The following is a 15,960-nucleotide window of genomic DNA, read 5'->3' as shown; positions in this document are numbered from 1 at the left end:
GAGTGTTGAAGCATAAAGCTTTGGTATTGTTAAGGAGAGGCTTGATGCATACATGAAGGGAAGAGAATACGAGAGTTTGTGCTTACGAGGAGTTCAAAATCTAACATATGTCACTTATGAATTACCTGTTTCTCTACTGCATCATCTGTATAACAAAATAATGTTGTCTGAACACAGCTTTAAAATCTTACCTTCAATCTTTCAGATCGATGTATATTTTCTAAAGCTTCATATATTTCACCCAGTGCAGAAGTGCCAGATAGCAACAGCCTGAAAGTATCTTCCAGTATGAAGTCTTTAGTGATGCGATCTGCAAAAGCTATATTGTCATCTGCTTCAAAGACAGGTTGTTGGTGCACCTAAACAAAAGAATATGGATTATTGATCTTACTTCCTCAATCTCTTCAAAGCCTTTCACAGCACAAATATGTAGGTAAAGTAATTGAATATATGTGGATTCCCGACCCACATACTTAAAGCCTATGTTATCCTGATATAATGTATACCAGATCCTTGCCCAACCTGAGTAAATTATTTACATTCACTGGCAAATTTATTCAAATAAAAAATCCTCAAGTTCTGCCAGAAAGTGCAATTAAAACATTCAGTAGCAGTAGCAGAGCAGAATTTCTCAATTATTTTGGCCATTTAATTCACAAATAATTTTTCAGATGCCATTAAAATATTTTTGAAGTCTCCATCATTATTTATGATTTATTCTCAAATCATAGACCACAAGTAATCTTCAACCAGCTTATGGTTAAAGAAGAATTTCAAAATGGCTCTACTATGAATCACAAATAACTGAAATCATAGTTTACAACCAAACTACTGGCATGTAATTTTGTGGAATTTTTAAAGCATTAACCACAATGTGAAAGCAGTGCATTGCTGTCTGTGCAAAAATATTTATGTGCAAGCAGTATACAGTGGTTTTACACCGAAATGTCTATTCATGCAAATTTGTTGACCATAATTACCAAATTCACCTCCCATGCAAAAGACACGACATGCAAGTTTCCTGCATTTATACCACTAATTGCTTGGCTCCCATAATTCAGATACATCTTGGTCTGTTGTATTGAGAAACTGTATGTTCCCACAAAAGCAAAAGGGTGGCACTCCCAAATCTCAAATCCTTTGGATGTGAAGGATCATACAAACTAGAATAAGGTAAGAAAGGGAAGCTTACATCAGTTACTGCAAGCTCAATATTCCAGAAAACTCAGATGAGTTTGGAAAGTGCAAGGATGAAATTTAAAGGCAATTGGGGAAGCAAACAGGGAGATTATAAAAGTATTCACAAACAAAATAATAGAAAACCCAAAGTTGTTTCAGGAATATAGAAAAATAAAAGAGCAGGAGAGTAACTCAGGAAAGAGCAAGCTCAACAGTGGACCAATAAGACAACTTCCATGTGGAATTGGAAGAAGTGCGCATTGGTTCTTTATGAATACTTTGAGTTTGTCTTCATGAAATGGGGATGGTATAACTGAAAGAGGAGGATTCTGAAATATTTTGAAAGAACCAAAATAGTATTAGAGGGTTTTACAACTTCAAATTAGATGAATCATGGCAGATTAATCAAGGCCAGTCTGCACCTTATGTTTAATGAAGAAAATCTTAGAGTGAAGATTGGATAGGCTGTGATTGTTTTCTTTGGAACAGAGGAGGTTGATGAAGAGCTGACAAGCTAATATTAACTTGACATGTTATTATTCAGAGGGACATATTTAACGTCTTTTGTATAAGCACTAGAGGAGATTTGAGGAGAAAATGTTTTTGCTCAAATGTTGGTGAATGTCTGGAATTCACTGTCCAGAAGAGTGATGAAGGTGGAAATCTTCATCTCATTTACAAAGAAGCTGGATGTGCACTTGAAATGCTGTCCTGTACAAGATTGTACAACATGGAAAACTGGCTTTGGCTGTTAGTATTATTCAACCAACAGAGAGATTAAGGAGGCGTGTTCTAGGCCCCAGGTCCTACATGGTAGGGCCTCCCTCCCAGCCTCTTCCTCTAACCTAATTAAGAGTCCACAGACTCGCAGCAAGAAAAAAGGGGGTCGAGGGAAGTGTCTGGTGAGAGAAGTGCACGTCTTTGGCTCTGGAGTCTTGGTGAAGAGGCTGAGTGAGGAGATTACGCCAGGGTGAAGGACATGACTGCCAAGCTGATTCAGTGTGCTTTGTGCATGATGTGGGAGGTCAGGGACACTGATGATGCTTCTTGCTCCTATAGCTGCAGAAAGTGTGAACACATTCAGCTTCTGAAGGAGCATGTTGCAGCACTAAAGAAAGAGCTAGAAGGCCTCAGGCTCATCCGAGAGAACGAGAATTTTCTGGACAGGACCTTCAGCGAGGTCATTACACAGAGGACACCAGAAGAGAGAAGGGAGATGACGATGAGGAAGGAAGAGATAATTCAAGTACAAGAGACCCCGGGGGAAGTACCTCTCACGAACAGGGTGACTCTCTTGGAAACTGTCGAGACAGATGACACTGCCAGTCCGAGAGGCAGACAGGTCTGCCAATCGAAAATTGGCGTGGAGGCAGAGCCGAGGAGGCAGACATCATGCAGAGCTGTGGTAATAGGGACTCCAAAGTGAGAGGGACTGAAAGGGGTTTCTGCGGCAACAGGCGGGATTTGAGGATGTTGTGTTGCCTTCCGGGTGCCAGGATCAAGGACATCACTGACAGAGTGCAGAGAATCCTCAAGGGTGAAGGTGAAGAGCCAGAGGTGGTGGTGGATGTCGGCACTAATGATGATGGGAAGAAGAGGAGGGACATTCTGCAGTGGAACTTCATAGAACTCGAAAGAAGGCTGAAAAACAGGACTTCCAGGGTGGTAATCTCCAGTTTGCTTCCAGTTCCTCGGGCTGGAAAGGGTAGGAACAGGGAGACAATGGACTTGAATTTGTGACTGAGGAACTGGTGCAGAAAACAAGGATTCAAATTCTTGGATCACTGGGGTATGTTTTGCAGTAAGGATAAATTATACAAGAGGGACGGGCTGCACCTTAATAGGTGGGGGACCAGCATTCTGGCAGGCAGGTTTGCCACCGCAACGCGGGTGTGTTTAAACTAAGTAGTTGGGGGGCAGGGGACAAACTGGAAATGTAAGAAGGAAGTTAAAGGGAAACTGAAAATAAGAGAAGTTAGGAAAGACAACAGAATCAACCAAGCAGAAAACTCAAGAAGGGTTCATACAGAATGGTCAGGTGAAATAGGGATTGATAAGAAGGGTGAGGGGAGTAACAAATTAAAAATATTATATATGAATGTACGAAGCATAAGAAATAAGGTAGATGAGCTTGAGGCTCAGTTGGAAATTGGCAAGTACAATGTTGTGGGGATAACTGAGACGTGGCTTCAAGTGGACAGGGCCTGGGAAATGAATATTCAAGGCTATACATGCTATTGAAAGGACAGACTGACGGGCAGAGGGGGTAGGGTGCCCCTGTTGGTGAGGAACGATATTCAGTCCCTTGCGAGGGGGGACATAGAATTCCTCATCTCTATCCATACTGACTCTACAACTCCTGATTCTAAGGGTAGAAAGACCATAATGGGAGTTATCTACAGGCCCCCAAACAGTAGTCTGGATGTAGGGAGTAAGTTGAATCAGGAGTTGAAATTGGCCTTTCGCAAAGGTATTACTACAGTTATAATGGGGGATTTCAACATGCAGGTAGACTGGGAAAAATCAGGATGGTACTGGACCCCAAGAAAGGGAGTTTGTGGAGTGCCTCCAAGATGGATTCTTGGAACAGCTGGTACTGGAGCCTATCAGGGAGGAGGCAATTCTGGATCTGGTGTTGTGCAATGAACCGAATTTGATCAAGGACCTCAAAGTAAAGGAGCCATTAGGAGGTAGTGACCATAATATGATAAGTTTTAATGTGCAATTTGAGAGGGAGATGGGAGAATCGGAAGTGTCAGTACTGCAGTTGAATAAAGGGAACTATGGAGCTATGAGGGAGGAGCTGGCCAAAGTTCAATGGTACAAGACCCTCGCAGGGATGGCAGTGGAACAACAATGGCAGGTATTTCTGGATATAATGCAGAAGGTGCAGGGTCAGTTCATACCAAAGAGGAAGAAAGATCCTAAGGGGAGGCAGGGGGCAGCCGTGGCTAACAAGGGAAGTTAAGGACTGTATAAAGATAAAAAAGAAGTATGACATAGCAAAGATGAGCAGGAAGCCGGAGGACTGGGAAAGTTTTAAAGAGCAACAGAGGATAACTAAAAAGGCAATACATGGAGAAAAAATGAGGTACTAAGGCACACAGGCCAAAAATATAAAGGAGGATAGTAAAAGCTTTTTTAGGTATGTGAAAAGAAAAAAAATGGTTAAGACTAAAATTGGGCCCTTGAAGACAGAAACGGGTGAATTTATTATGGGGAACAAGGAAATGGCAGAAGAGTTGAACAAAGAACAAAGAACAAAGAAACCTACAGCACAGGAACAGGTCCTTTGGCCCTCCAAGCCTGCGCTGATCAAGATCCTCTGTCTAACCTGTCATCTATTTTCTAAGGGTCTGTGTCCATTTGCTCTCTGCTCATCCATGTACCTGTCCAAATATATCTTAAAAGACGCTAATGCGTCTGCGTCTACCACCTCCGCTGGCAACGCGTTCCAGGCGCCCACCACCCTCTGTGTAAAGAACTTTCCACGCATATCTGCCTTAAACTTTCCTCCTCTCACTTTGAACTCATGACCCCTAGTAATTGAGTCCTCCACTCTGGGAAAAAGCTTCTTGCTATCAACCCTGTCTATACCCCTCATGATTTTGTAGACCTCAATCAGGTCCCCCCTCAATCTCCGTCTTTCTAATGAAAATAATCCTAATCTATTCAACCTCTCTTCATAGCTAGCACCCTCCATACCAGGCAACATCCTGGTGAACCTCCTCTGCACCCTCTCCAAAGCATCCACATCCTTTTGGTAATGTGTCAACCAGAACTGTACACAGTATTCCAAATATGGCCGAACCAAAGTCCTATACAACTGCAACTTGACCTGCCAACTCTTGTACTCAAACCCCAGCCAATGAAGGAAAGTTGAATAGGTACTTTGGATCTGTCTTCACTAGGGAAGACACAAGCAATCTCCCAGATGTTATAGTGGCTGAAGGACCTAGGGTAATGGATGAATTGAAGGGAATTTATATTAGGCAGGAAATGGTGTTGGATAGATTGTTAGGTCTGAAGGCTGATAAGTCCCCGTGACCAGATGGTCTGCATCCCAGGGTACTTATGGAGGTGGCTCTACAAATTGTGGACGCATTGGTAATTATTTTTCAATGTTCTATAGATTCAGGATCAGTTCCTGCAGATTGGAGGGTGGCTAATGTTGTCCCACTTTTCAAGAAAGGAGGGAGAGAGAAAACAGGGAATTATAGACCAGTCAGCCTGACGTCAGTGGTGGGAAAGATGCTGGAGTCAATTATAAAAGATGAAATTACGAATTATTTGGATAGCAGTAACAGGATAGGTCAGAGTCAGCATGGATTTCCGAAGGGGAAATCGTACTTGACTAATCTTCTGGAATTTTTTGAGGATGTAACTATGAAGATGGACAAGGGAGAGCCAGTGGATGTAGCATACCTGGACTTTCAGAAAGCCTTTGATAAAGTCCCACATAGGAGATTAGTGAGCAAAATTAGGGCACATGGTATTGGGGGCAAAATACTGGCTTGGATTGAAAATTGGCTGGCTGACAGGAAGCAAACAGTAGTGATAAACAGGTCCCTTTCGGAATGGCAGGCAGTGACCAGTGGCGTTCCGCAAGGTTCGGTGCTGGGACCGCAGCTATTTACAATATACATTAATGATATAGACGAAGGCATTAAAAGTAATATTAGCAAATTTGCTGATGACACAAAGCTGGGTGGCAGTGTGAAATGTGAGGAAGATGTTATGAGAATACAGGGTGACTTGGACAGGCTAGGTGAGTGGACGGATGCATGGCAGATGCAGTTTAATGTGGTTAAATGTGTGGTTATCCACTTTGGTGGCAAGAACAGGAGGGCAGATTAATATCTAAATGAAGTCAAGTTAGGTAAAGGGGAAGTTCAACGAGATCTGGGTGTTCTTGTACATCAGTCAATGAAAGCAAGCATGCAGGTACAGCAGGCAGTGAAGAAAGCTAATGGCATGCTGGCCTTCATAACAAGAGGAATTGAGTATAGGAGCAAAGATGTCCTTCTGCAGCTGTACAGGGCTCTCGTGAGACCGTACCTGGAGTATTGTGAGAGGTTTTGGTCTCCCAATTTGAGGAAGGACATTCTTGCTATTGAGGGAGTGCAGTGTAGGTTCACAAGGTCAATTCCCAGAATGGTAGGACTATCATATGTTGAAAGATTGGAGCGACTGGGCTTGTATACACTTGAGTTTAGGAGGATGAGAGGAGATCTGATTGAGACGTATAAGATTATTAAGGGATTGGACAATCTGGAGGCAGGAAGCATGTTTCCACTGATGGGTGAGTCCAGAACCAGAGGACACAGTTTAAAAATAAGGGGTAGGCCATTTAGAACAGAGTTGAGGAGAAACTTCTTTACCCAGAGAGTCGTGGATATATGGAATGCTCTGCCCCAGAAGGCAGTGGAGGCCAACTCTCTGGATAGTTTCAAGAAAGAGATAGATAGAGCTCTTAAAGATAGTGGAATCAAGGGTTATGGGGATAAGGCAGGATCAGGATACTGATTGTGGATGATCAGCCATGATCATAATGAATGTGGTGCTGGCTCGAAGGGCCGAATGGCCTACTCCTGCACCTATTATCTATTGTCTATTGAATGGTCTCTTCTAGTGCTGTAAAACTTGCATCAGCATAATAAAGATTTCTGGAGTTTGAGAATGAGTGTGTTTTCTCTTCTGAATTTCTTACTGAAACCTGCACAATACTTGATCAAACAGTTGTTAGTCTCAGTGCTTCTGAAATGTTTCAGATACATGTTTTCAGAAGAATAATAGCTGAAATAGTCTTCAAAAGAGTAAATTCCTGTTCTGCATAACAGTGGAAGAAGGAAGACTGATTGACAGTGAAGCACATTAATAGGAGATAGCAGTCCAATCACTATCTGCCCTATTTCCCTTTCTACACTTCTATTCTTTTACAGTGGATTTTGTATTTTAGCAGAGGCAAATGCACTCCACAAGACATTTCAGCGTAAATTTTCATTAGTAAGGTGAGTATAGAAAGCTGTGTACATTTTGATATAGTTTATATTTAACTAGTCTCAAGGAAATTCCACTCTTATTGTGCTTGCAGCTGAGAATGCCCCCTAGTATGCAATGTGGAGTATTGTAATATAGGCAAACAGCTACAACTTGCAATTATATATGTAATGCACACATAATTCTTCAGCACTTCAGATTGTTTCAGATATGTAAAACATGAGATTTTCTTAACAAAAACCTTAAGTGGCACATTGGCTGCGTTGTTAGCACTGCTGCCTCACAGCAGCAGGGACCCAGGTTTGATTCCATCCTTGGGTGACCGTCTATGTTGAGTTTGCACATTCTGCCTATGTCTGTCTGGGTTTCCAGTGCTCCGATTTCACCTCACAGTCCAAAGATGTGCAGGCTAGGTAGATTAACTATGGGAAAAGCAGGGATTGTGTGGAATGCTCTATAGAGGGTCAGAGTGGCCTGCTTCCACGCTGTAGGGATACTATGATTCGTTGCATGATTCCTCAGTCAAAGCCAATATCCTTATACAGCTTTCACTGAGTCAGGCCACTTGAATATATTTCCATTTCAGATAACCTATGCTTTGGTGACCTCTAGTGGATTTAGTTATTTCCTGCATTTTTCCCTTCATGTAATTAAAGTCAGAGCAGTTGGCCACAGAAAATAATCAAGGATTAGGAGTATTTCAGAATCCTGATCCTGCTGATGTCTTACATCCATATGGACAATGGAAGGTAACCAATTAACAAAGCTTTTGTTGTTCAATTAAATGATCAAGGATTATTATGGCCATGGCACTACTTCGGGGGTGGGGAAGAAGCAACCAATCCTTTGGACCTATGATCTTCCACCAGGAGGTCACTACCGAGTAGATGCCAGATTTTGACTTAGAAGGTGGAGAGTTCATTCCGAGGAATGATCTTTTGGTGTTGGACAGTGGCTGTTGTTTGGCACTTTGATTGAATCCATTTGCTGCATATGGTTGTAAATTGTAGCATATATTATTCTTGTCTTTAATGCACAAAATCATGCCCATATTTCTTACAGAATGCATTTACCTTTGTTGGAATGTGAAATCCAGCATAAAAAGGCGGAAAAATACAATAAAAATATGGATAAGCGAGATTAGATTCTGGAAAGCTATCTGAAGATGGGACAGCTCAGAATGCCATCTTGACTCGGGAGGGTTTCAATGACTTTCTAGCTCTCCAATTTCTAAAGCCATTCAATGGGTCTAACAAGATTACACATCCCAGACTCAGGCCTGGGTTGTACTGGTGGCTAAAGCTCACAAAAGTTTTTCGTCTGGGTGCACAGGTGTGTTTTAGCATGTGAATGGACAGTTTTTTGGAGGAAATTTTCCTCTGCACTCCTGATTCAGCATCATTTTCCTCTGGCCTTTCTGCAGGTAAGGCATGCCTAATTCAACATGCACATTTGACTGTGCTGAAGTTAGGTTCCACAATTTTTGTTTGGCAGTGCTGGATTTTGGAAGCCTTCTTAAGCACATCAGGTTACAAATAATTTAGAAAACAAACTGAAAAGTTTGGAATGCTCTGAAAGGTAAATGTAAAATCTTTTAATATCCTCAAAAGTCACTATCAGGGGCTGTATTGTTATGTCAATATATTATTATCATCATGATTCCTCTTAGGAATCTGAAATGTAAAGGAAAGATGAGTTCTGCATGGACTAATACTATATAATTTTTCAGTTGCATTACAGTACTTTAGGAATAGAGGATGTACTATATAATATTAAAAATTTAAAAACAAAACACACCTCCTTTGTCATTTTCTTATACTTAGATTTGATTGGACTAGCAGATCAGGTTGCTTTTGTGTTATTTTCGAATCAACCTGTTCAGAGCTGTTCGTACACACCTCTGCAGCAAGAAGGACTTAAAAGTGAGCTTCCTAGATCAGAGGTTACCACATTACCACTGCACCACACGAACCCTTTAGAGCTCCCACTGTTCAGAGATACATAAGTTTGCAACAGGTGAGACTTCAACCGATGTCTCCTGGCCACAGGAAGGGACACTACTACTCAGCCACAAAAACCGTCAGGGTTTTTATACGAGATAACAAAGTGAAGAGCTGGATGAACACAGCAGGCCAAGCAGCATCAGAGGAGCAGGAAGGCTGATGTTTCGGGCCTAGACCCTTTTTCAGGAAAATGTTTATATGGATGGCTTTTGTCCATTTGGTCCATTTCTCAGGAAAATACCCTGAAATAATCAGAGTCAACCTGCCTGGTTTAAACTGTAAACAAATCCTGGCAGTCAACTGTCAATCATCAGTAATTGCTGCATTCTCAATGCCAACTTTTCTACCAATCAGAGTCCACTTTCCAACCAATCAGCACTCTCCTTCATATAATATGAATGTTGATTATTTTCCTCAAATTGTTCTTCTTATAAATTGTCCTGATGAGTATAAGCCAAAAACTATGACAAAATATATCATTTTCAGCAATTGTTAGCAGGTGAGTTAATCATAGCAGAATAGCCAAACTCTGGCTTGAAAGCCAGTATATTTTATGCAGTTAAATTAGTCAATGGTTACTCCAAGAAGTTGGTGATTTATCAACTCAGCACAGTGGCTCAGAAGATTCAGGAGGTAGGAACAGAGGAGGCTCACACTTGGCAGTTCTCTAACAAGTTTGAGGTTACTGCAACTTGTGTGGAATGACAGCAAGGACTGCAGGGAGGTTGAGAAATATGATCATAGTACAGGGAACCATTCAAGTAACGGAAGTAAAAATGAGTATAGATGTATTAAAAGAGGGCATCTTTAGTGGGACAAATATTATTCCCTGCAGTTGAAAGCATGAGATTAAAATGTTACATTGTCTGCTTGGTGCCATTTTCTCAGGGCTGCAGAGGAATTGGCTAGGGAGGAGAAGTTGCTGTGGTCCATGTGGTTACCATTTACATAGGTAGGACTAAGAAAGAGATTCTGAGGGAGCAGGAGCAGCTAGGGACTAAATTAGATGCAGAACTACAAGGGTAATATTCTCTGAGTCACTTCCTGAGCCACAAAGAGCAAATCAGATTAGAGAGTTAAACTTCTGGTTCGAAAATTGTGGAAGAAATGGGTTTTGATTCATAGGGCATTGGCACCAGTACTAGGAAAAGAAGGAGATTTACCAGCTTTCACCTGAACCATTGTAACAACAATGTCCTGGCAAATGGCAAAAATATGTCTGCAGAGAGTCCGTTATTTAAACTAAATAATAGTGGGAAAGCTCATGTGAGTGGTGATTAGGAAAATTAAAGTGGTGGAGCAATAATGAGGATTATGATAACAACAATACGAATGGAGAGAACAGAGCATTCCTTCAAGGGTGTATTGAGTCAGGGTAAAAAAGGTGATTAAAAGATAGACTTTAAGGTTCTTTAAAAATGCATGAATTAATTGCACTAAAAAAATGTGCTACATTAGCAATTAGAGGGAGTTGCAAAGCGGCCATGACTGAAATCTAAACATTCAATAGGCATGTGCCATTTTGGAAAAATAGACAAGAAAGCGAGGATGCTCTGCTAATACAGGATAGATCAGTACAGTAGTGAGAAATGATCTTGGTTCAGTGGAACAAAATGTAGAATTTCAATTTGATATGAAATCGCAAAGGAAATACTTCACTTGTGAGAGGGTTTTATTGGGCCCTGACGTGACCTAGACTGTGGGACAGAGGATAAATCCAGAAATAATTGCAGTTTTTAAGAAAACTACAGCAATATTTGCAGGAGATTTTAATTTTCAGATTTATTGGACAGATCAAATTGACAAAAACGTAACTGAGGTTGAGTTTATGGAGTGTATCCTGGAGAATTTCTAGAAGAACATATTATGGAGCTAACCTGGGATCAGACTAATTTGGGCCTAATAAAATGTAATTAGACAAAATTATTCAATGATTGCCTTGTAAAGGATTCTTTAGGAAAGAATGGTCATAATAGAATGTCATTCATTTTGATGGTGAGGAATTTGGATCTGAAATTAGTGTTTGTAACTTAAATAAATGCATTATAAGGTATGCAGACAGAGTTGGCCAAAGTTGAACATACAATTAGATTAAATGGTAAGAGAGAAAAGCTGTGGCAGACTTTAAGGAAATATTTCATAACTCTGAACCAAGACATATTTCTTCAAAGAGGGATGAACCATGCATACCTGCATAATGCAGGAACTTGAGGATAGAATTTGTACTGGAAGAAAAGATATACAATGTTGCAAAGATTATTGGGAGCCCACAGATTGAGAAAACAATTCAAAATGATAAAAGTTTAATTAAAAGAATAAAGGTGGGCAAATTAGATTATGAAAGAAAACTAATAGGAAATATAAAACTCACTGTAAAAGCATCTACAAGCGTATAAAAAGGAAGGGAGTAGCTAAACTAAGCATTGATCTCTTAGAAGACAAATTGCGATGGGAACAAATGAATGATCAAAATTTTGATCAAGTATTTTGTTTATGTATTCACAACAGACTACTCACAACCGTGACATCATGGCAATATCACTGGACTAATGATCTAGAGCCCCTGGGGGACGTGAGTTTGAATTCCACCATGACAGATAGTGAAATTTGACTTGTCTGACATGTTACTCCAGATCCACAGCAACATAGTTGTCACTTAATTGCCAGGCTGCTGGTGGATCATGTGACACCCTCATCCCAAAAAGGAATAAATTAAACAGAAAAGGTACTTAGAAAATCTAATATTCTGAAAAGCTGGTAAAGCCCTTGCATCTGACAGCCTGTATCATAATGTCTTAAAGTAGATGGATGTAGTCATAGTGCTTGGTTGTAATCATCTAAAATTCCTCAGTTCTGGATTGGGAGCCAACAAATGTAACACCAGTCTTCAAGAAAAGAGGGAGGCAGAAACTAGGAAGCCACAAAGCACTCCGTCTGATAATTGCCATTGGGGAAATGCTAGAATCAATTAAGGAGATCATTGATTTATTTGAAAGGAAATCAGCATGGTTGAAAAGTTAGAGTTTTTGAGGATGCAGCAATTAAAGTGGAAAAGGAGTAGCCAGTAGATGTACTGTATTTAGATTTCCAAATAGCATTCAGATATGGTGTCAAGTAAAAATTTATTGCACAAGATAAGAAGTCATGATGTTGGAGATGATATATTAACATGGATAGAAAGTTGGCTAACAGGAAATGGGTCACATTCACTTGACAAACATTTAAGTAGTAGAATCCCACGAGGACCAGTGCTGAGTCCTCAACTATTCATAATTTGTAGTCATGAATAGTCTTTTGGTCATACTGAACTTGAGTATTGCTGAAAAAAAAGGAACACTTTATCAGAGATCATGGGAACTGCAGAAGCTGGAGAATCCATAATAACTAAGGGTGGAGCTGGATGAACTCAGCAGGCCAAGCAGCATCTTAGGAGCACAAAAACTGATGTTTTGGGCCTAGACCATTCATCAGAAAAGCTTTTCTGAAGAAGGGTCTAGGCCCGAAACATCAGCTTTTGTGCTCCTAAGATGCTGCCTGGCCTGTTGTGTTCATCCAGCTCCACACTTTGTTATCTTACATTTTATCAGGCGTTATCTGCTTGTCACTTATCAGGACAATTTGAAGAAATATAAATTTAAAGGGAAAAAAAATATTTACACTGTGTGAAAGGCGGGTGGTGATTGGTTGGTAAAATTGGCCTAGGTGTTTCCATGGAGAATGTACCAGTTAATAATGATTAACAGTTAACAGTCAAACTTAAAGTTTTAACTAGACACATTAACTGATTGATCAAGGTATTGCCCTGAGAAATTAATCAACAAACGGCTGTGACATATTTTGTTGAGTTAAAACATGTACATTGTGTGTACATTTTCTATCTGCAAAGAACAGGGCTCTGTTTTAATGTATGCAGCTTCCAGTACATACTAAGTACGCCAGACTGTGAGCTTGACAATTCTAAATTAGTGTCAGTATAATTCTTCACACACTCAGTATTATCCAACAAATATTGCTCATTTGTGGAATCACATCTAATGGTGGATAATGTTGTGCCAACTGTGATGAGTGGCAGAATTTTTAAAATGAGTACAAACAGAAAACAAGCGTTTGTGCATTGCCACTCATTATATATCCACTGGAGGAACATTGTAGAGAGTATGCAATGGGCATTGGAAAGGGTTCTTGTAGAGCAGTGGTAGCATTCCAGCTCTGAGCCATGAACCTCTAGGTTAAGGTCCCACCTACTCCAGAGATCATATGCCTGAACATGTTGATTTAGAAATGTCTGTGATAGGATTCTAACTGACAATTCCACCAAGCATAATCAATTTGTCAACTAATCAGCACTTACCATTCATACAGTGCAAGTGCTGGTTTTGCGCTTAACTTAATATTCTTGTGAGTTATCCTAATGAGTGAAAGATGATACTCTTTGACAACTGTTTTTTCTTCAGCAATACTATAGTAATGACTCAGATAAAATGACCGATTGTATTGTATTGAGACTGGCTGATTATTCAAAGTTAGGTACAAAAGCAAGTTTTGGAGGACACAGAAAATGAGCAAAGTGATATAGACGCATTAAGCAAGGAGGCCAAAAAACTTGCAGACGGGGCACAATGTGGGAAAATGTGAAGATGTCCACTTTGTCAAGAATAGATTAGCAGAATATTGTCTCAATGGAGAGGAAGACAACAGAATGCTGTCTCACAGAGAGGTTTGAGTATTGTTGCACATGAATCACAAAAAATTAACCTGTTGAAACAGCAAGTAATTAAGAAAGCAAATTAATTTTGTCCTGTGCTTACAAGGAGGATGAAGCATTAAACTAGGGAAGGCTTGGTAAAACTGTACAAAACAATAACAAAATTGTACTTGGCATGCTGTGCATGGTTTTGGTTTTCCTAATGAGGATATACTTCCATTGGAGGTAGTTCAGAGGAAATTCACAAGGTTGATTCCTTGGATCAAGCGCTTGGTTTATGAGGAAAGGTTGAACATACACTCATTGGAAGTGATCTTATTGAAACATATAAGATCCCAAGGATCTTCAGAGGGTGGTTGCTGACAGAATGTTTCCTCTTAAGTGGGCATCTGGAAATAGGGGACATAATCTCAAAATAGGTCTCCCACTTGAGTCCGAAGCTTGGAAAAATTCCTTCTCTCAGAGGACTGTTAGTCTTTGAAATTCTTTTCCTCTGGAAGCAATGGAGGCTTGGACATTGATTAATTCCAAGTTGGACTGATTTCTGATCCACATGGGAGTTGAGGGCTATGGAGAACAAACTGAAAGTAGATTTAAAGCCACAATCAGAAAACCCAAGATGTTTTTGCATTGGGGAGCAGGCTTGATAGGTCGAATAGCTTACTGCTGCTCCCATTTCATATGGTTTTATGAAAAGTATCTCGTTACACTATTTTAATCAGGTTATGAATGTAGCACAATCTCTATAACCTGAGTTATATCAGCAACGAAAATGCTACAGAATCCCATTTCATGCAATAATAGCTTTTGTATGCAGCATTTTCAAGTACAAGAAAACTTAGTTCTATTTAACTTTAACAAAAGATTGTAGGAAGGCAGGTTTTTATATAATGTTGACTTGTTCATACCTCAACAATCACAGGGTAGGCAGATGCACCAAAGCCAACATCAAAGGCCAGCAGCTGAAAACATGAACAACATCTGAAAGAGTTAAATTAACATCAGTACATTTAATCAGTACTGTACAAAGTGTACAAAACCAAATATACTCAGAGTTCAAACTACATAGAAAAGTCATGATTTTATGTTTTGGATGATCTAAACACAAGAGTATCTTTTCTTACAGATTGATAAAATGTACTTGTACCACATGCATTTCAATGTATGAATTAGGAGCAGAAGTAGGCCATGTAGGCATCAAGCTGTTTGGCTCATTGCTCATCTGTTAGTGTTACAAGTCCCACATGCCTTTCTATCCCCTATAACCTTTGATTCCTTTGCCCAACAAGCATATATTTACTTCTACCTTAAAAATATTCATTCAATGATATCATCTCCACTGCCTTCTGAGGCAGAATTTTGAAGATGCATAACCTTCAAGGAAAAAAATAACCTCTCTTCTCTGTCCTAAAAGAGTGACCCTTCAGTTTAAAACTGTGTCAGTTAGTTCTGCTCTGACCTACATTAGTAAACATAACTTTGATGTCCACTTTGTCAAGATCATTCAGGACCTTATAAACTTCAATCAAATCACTGCCTGCTTTTCTAAACTCTGGCTGACTAATGTTTCCTCAAAACTTCTGACTTGTCCAATTTAGTAAACCATCTAATGAGCTGTCTCAAATAGATTTACATCCTTGGGTAAATAAGGTGACAAAAATTGCATTTGAGATGGGGTTTCACGTGTATAGTAGAAGCATAGCATGCTTAATTTTATCTTCAATTCCTCTTGCAATAAAGGATCGTACCTCAACAGCCTTCCTGGTTATGTCCCAGCAAGCTAATCTTTTGTGTCTGCACCTTGGAATTCCATTATTCTCCATTTAAATAATACCCTGCTTTTTTTTCTTCCTGCCAAAATATACAACTTCACATTTTCCAACCTTATACTCCATCTGCCAGATTCTTCCCACTCAAACTATATCCATCAGCAACTTTCTTTTGTACTCTCTGCAAATTATTTTTCTACCTGTCTTTACATAATTTGCCAATTTAGCCAATATGCCTTCAATTCCCTCATTAAGTCATAGATACAAGCTGTAAAAAGTGAGGGTCCAGCACAGACCCCTATGG

General features: G+C 39.9%; 1 protein-coding gene across 6 annotated transcripts in view; it reads right to left on the bottom strand.

The window, feature by feature from the left end:
- Positions 1-15,960, bottom strand: part of cped1 (cadherin-like and PC-esterase domain containing 1) — a 229,699-nt gene that overhangs the window by 133,390 nt on the left and 80,349 nt on the right. For all 6 annotated transcript variants that reach the window (XM_048549257.2, XM_048549259.2, XM_048549258.2 and 3 more), the window contains exons 8-9: positions 14,796-14,868; positions 192-359 (exon numbers count right to left, since the gene is read on the bottom strand). In XM_048549257.2, the coding sequence (XP_048405214.2) occupies positions 192-359; positions 14,796-14,868 (241 nt within the window). The remainder of the gene's footprint in view (positions 1-191; positions 360-14,795; positions 14,869-15,960) is intronic.

Source organism: Stegostoma tigrinum, chromosome 18, assembly GCF_030684315.1.
Source record: "Stegostoma tigrinum isolate sSteTig4 chromosome 18, sSteTig4.hap1, whole genome shotgun sequence".
Taxonomy (NCBI): domain Eukaryota; kingdom Metazoa; phylum Chordata; class Chondrichthyes; order Orectolobiformes; family Stegostomatidae; genus Stegostoma; species Stegostoma tigrinum.
Note: the sequence above shows the minus strand (reverse complement) of the source record. Positions and strands in the feature narration are given on the sequence as shown.